At 39.6% G+C, this 4515-nt stretch overlaps 1 protein-coding gene across 1 annotated transcript; it reads right to left on the bottom strand.

Moving 5' to 3' along the window:
• Positions 1-1120: 1120 nt before the first annotated feature.
• Positions 1121-4131, bottom strand: LOC146813508 (uncharacterized). Its single transcript, XM_085620292.1, has one exon. It carries the CDS (start codon positions 4057-4059, stop codon positions 2134-2136), a length of 1926 nt encoding a protein of 641 aa, XP_085476418.1. The 5' UTR covers positions 4060-4131; the 3' UTR covers positions 1121-2133.
• Positions 4132-4515: the final 384 nt, after the last annotated feature.

Below are 4515 nucleotides of genomic sequence, written 5' to 3' on the forward strand. Positions count from 1 at the left end.
GTTTATGTAAACTGTGGATGAAAATTATTTGAATACAGTGTAGAAGTACATTTAGCGTTTACTATTGTTTCTGGGGCTCACTGTTCGATATTTATGAGTAAGTTTAATCACAGTTGGACAGTAGTCCTTTTTTAGGTCTCGCCTGAGCCAGCGCTTTAGTGCTGCTCTCGCAAGAGCTTTTGTAAACGGGGGATTTGAAAGTGAAAACTAGTGATTTTCAGGCCTCCAAATACAGTGCATGTGCGCGGCCACTGAGAACATCAAAGCGGCCGCGAAAGTGATCACCATTTGCCACCCCCTCCCTTATCCCACTTCCTGTTTGTTATTTTATACTTGCCTCGTTCCTCCGTTGTTAACAAGCTTGCTTTCTTTTACCTTTTAGTTCGAGCCAATGTTTTGGTTTCAGCTACAGCTCTTCCGCTGTAGCAACAGCTTTGCTTTCGTTTTCGCCACAGCATTTGTCAAACTGCATTAGTAGTGCTCTGTGCCTCATCATCAACCCCCTTAGCGGTTCTTCTGAGGCGATGTTTTTTTAAACTTTGGCATTTTTTTACGCAATAACAACTGCTTTAATTGTCACGTGTTTTTCATTGTGTTTTCGCTACGGCTTTTCTCCTCCGCATTTTCAGTGTATTTTCTTCCACTATAGCTAATGCTTTGCTTTTGCCGTGTTTTTAACTCCATTTTCAGAACGGCATTTTCTCAGCCCGCATTATTAGTGCATGTCCAGTTAACGTTAAGGAGATTCAAAAATACAACTGCGGCGGAAGCACTAACCTCTGGGCTTCCATTGACAGCGGCACATATGCAGCATTTACTTCGAGCCTATGTTTTTTATGGGTTTCAGGTACAGCTCCCCCCTTGTTTACATTGATGCTCTGTGTTTGCCGATATTGATCCTATACTTATACACCTCGGCAGCGGGGTTACAAAGATACTTGCTTTACTTTCCCATTTCATTCAACACAATGTTTCACTTTCAGGTACAGCTCCACCGACGTTTACATTAGTGCTTCCTTGCTAGCAGTCGTGCGCTCTGCAAACACATTTATGTTGCTTATTGACAATTACAAAGTATATTAGCACTAAAATATTATACGCCTGCTACATTTGTGCCTTTTAATCAAAAGCCAAGTATTTTTTTTTTTTATTAGCAGATTTTTACTTCCAGCTATTATGTGCTTCCTCAGCGCACAAACTTTTTTTAAAATTAAGACTACGTTACTGTATGCCCTAACGTCCGTTTTGTTGTAGCCACAGCCAAAACATTTACAAGCCTTTTTCATTCTGTACATCTCTTTCACAATACAAACACATCATTCGACCCTTGCTGCTTGACTTTGTGTTAAAGCCGCACCCACGTACTTCGCACGTCTTCTTCACAGTGTGTGCTTTAGTGCCGTAGGAAAAACAACAAGCATTGGCATAGCCAATAGATCTCGCCTTTGGGACCTTATAAGTGTTTAACCATGCAACAGTTAATGTTGTTGCACCAAGGATATTGTGCTGTATAACTAAATACTTATAAGGTCCCAAAAGCGAGACCTATTGGCTATGCCAATGCTTGTTTCTCCTGCAGTTGCTTTTGTTAAGCTTAGAGCAACCTATTTCAAAAGGGAGGGCTTTGCCGGTTGATGTTCTGGAGAAAAAGCTGAAGTGTGCTGAACGTGTTAACTTCATGAGCAGTACACAGTCAGTACCCATATTGTTTCCATTTTATGTTTTTGAACTATTATGTCAGACTTCTGCGGTGCAACCATATAGATTTATGTTGGACTAATCTCAATAGACTGGTTATTGAAACTGAAGGTTTGAAAAATTACTCAACAAAGCACATGCCCAGAGCTGGAGGTGTGTCCCTTCATATGATGGATATAGTGAGAGTGGTGTTGTCTTAATGAAATATGTTAAAGATTCACTACAACTGTTTCCATTTTGTGAAACTGATCAGATCAGTCGTGAAAGAATAAGATGTGGTCCTGTCTTCTGTCCAGATGTGCCACCTGGTGAGTAGTGATACTTCATTTAATTATCAACCTTTACCATATTCTGAGAATTAATATAGTTTAGCATCTTTGAGTACCCTAATGTGAATTTTAGAACTTCATTACCACCATAGTATTTCCCATATTCTTAGCACTGATAAGGTTTCCTGCCTATGTGTCTCCTCTCATGTACTTTAAGATTTCCTTTCTCATTGAACCTTTTCCCACATAAACAGCATTGATGAGGTTTCTCGCCAGTGTGTGTTCTCTCGTGATGAGTGAGATTTCCTTTAGCACTGAAACATTTCCCACATTCAGTGCATGGATAAGGTTTCTCACCTGTGTGTGTCCTATGGTGGTCAGTGAGCCTTTTCTTCATACTGAACACTTTCCCACATTCAGTGCATTGATAAGGTTTCTCATCTCTGTGTCTCAACTGGTGACCAGTGAGTGTTCCTTTCAAACTGAACCTTTCCCCGCATTCAGTGCATTGATAAGGTTTCTCACCTGTGTGTGTCCTCTGATGCTCAGTGAGAATTCCTTTCCTACTGAAACGTTTCCCACATTCTGAGCATTGATGAGGTTTCTCCCCTGTATGCGTCCTCTCATGTACAGTAAGGGTTCCTTTCGCTCTGAACCTTTTCCCACATTCACTGCATTGATGTGGTTTCTCACCTGTGTGTATTCTTTGGTGCATTATAAGATCTGTTTTCTGTGCAAAGCATTTTTCACATTCGGAGCACTGATATGGTTTCTCACCAGTGTGTATCCTCTGGTGAGTTGTAAGACCGGCATTTGAAATAAACCTTTTCCCACATTCAGAGCACGGATATGGTTTTTCGCCTGTGTGTACCTTGTAGTGATTTGTAAGACCTGTCTTTGAAATGAATATTTTTTCACATTCTGAGCACGGATATGGTTTCTCACCTGTGTGTATCAGCTGGTGAGTTGTAAGACCTGCTTTTGAAATAAATCCTTCCCCACATTCTGAGCATGGATATGGTTTTTCACCTGTGTGAGTCCTCTGGTGAGTCTTAAGACGTTGTTTATAATAGAATCGTTTCCCACATTCAGAGCACTGATGTGGTTTTTCACCTGTATGTATACTCTGGTGATCAGTAAGATTTCTTTTTACACTAAATCTTTTCCCACATTCACTGCATTGATAAGGTTTCTCCCCTGTGTGGCTCCTCTGATGAATTGTAAGAGCTGCTTTTGTACTGAAGCATTTCCAACATTCCAGGCATTCATACGGCTTCTCATTTGTGTGTGTTTTATAATGAAAAAGAAGGACTGTTCTCAGACTGAACCATTTTCCACATTTGGAGCACAGATATGGTGTTTCACCTGTGTGTGTTCTCTGGTGAACAGTACACTTTTCTTTTGTTATAAATTTGTTTCCACATTCTGAGCACTGATAAGGCTTCTTGACTATGTGTGCCTTTTCATGAGCAGTAAAGCGATCCTTTCTTCTGAACCCTTGTCCATATTCTGAGCAATGATAAGCTTTCCCATCTGAGTGTAATCTGTGGCGATGAGTAAAACTTGCTTTCCTTTTGAACCGTTCGTTATATTCTGAGCACTGATAAGATTTTGCATTTCGGTGTGCCTTCTGGTGAATAATAAGGCATTTTTTCAAACGGAACCCTTTTCCACATTCTGAGCACTGATAAAAACTTACTCCTGTATGTGTCATGTGGTGCCTAATTAAAGTTTTTTTGCACCGGAAGAATTTTCCACATTCGGTGCATTGATAGGGCTTCATGTCTGTGTGTGTTATCTGGTGTACAGAAAGATTTGTTTTCTGACTAAAGCTTTTTCCACATTCAGCGCAAGGATATGTTTTTTCCCCAGTGTGTTTTCTCTCAGGCATACTAAGGATTTGTTTCTGAGTGAAGCTTTTTCTACATTCACTGCATTCATAAGGGTTCTCACCAGTATGTGTTCTCTCATGCCCAGTAAGATTTCCTTTTTTGCTGAAGTTTTGATCACATTCAATGCACTGATAAGGCTTCTTGTCTCTGTGCACTCTTTGATGAGAAGGTAAACATATTTTCTGAATACAACTTTTCATATATTCAATACATTGGTATGGTTTCTCTTTTGTATGCACTCTTTGATGAATAGTAAGTGCATTTTTTTAATTCAAAGTTGCCTCATATTTAGTGCTCTAATAAGGTTTCATACCCGAATGAGTTCTCTGGTGCTCAGGCATCTTTCCAAGTATGAATTTGTCACTTTCTGTATGTACGTTTTGTCTGCATGTAGTCTCTGGTGGAGGGTCAGGTTTCTCATTGGTATGGGTTGCCTGATACACTTTCACTTCATTGAAGCTATATTCATATTTAGTACATTAAATGTATGCATTCCGCAAAGCTTTTCCAAAATTCACTTCTTTGATATTACATATTGCACATTTGTTCTGCAAATGCTCAATTTTTTTTTACTATACTTGTCTTAGATATGATCATTAATCCCAGTGTTTCATCGTGAAGAAATACGATATTATTCTGATCAACAGATTTCCTTT

This window comes from Triturus cristatus, chromosome 7, assembly GCF_964204655.1.
Source record: "Triturus cristatus chromosome 7, aTriCri1.1, whole genome shotgun sequence".
NCBI classification, from domain to species: Eukaryota; Metazoa; Chordata; class Amphibia; order Caudata; family Salamandridae; genus Triturus; species Triturus cristatus.

Excerpts from the sequence above, each read along its gene's own strand:
- LOC146813508 (XM_085620292.1), bottom strand. The coding sequence starts at position 4,059 with ATGAAAAGTTGTATTCAGAAAATATGTTTACCTTCTCATCAAAGAGTG.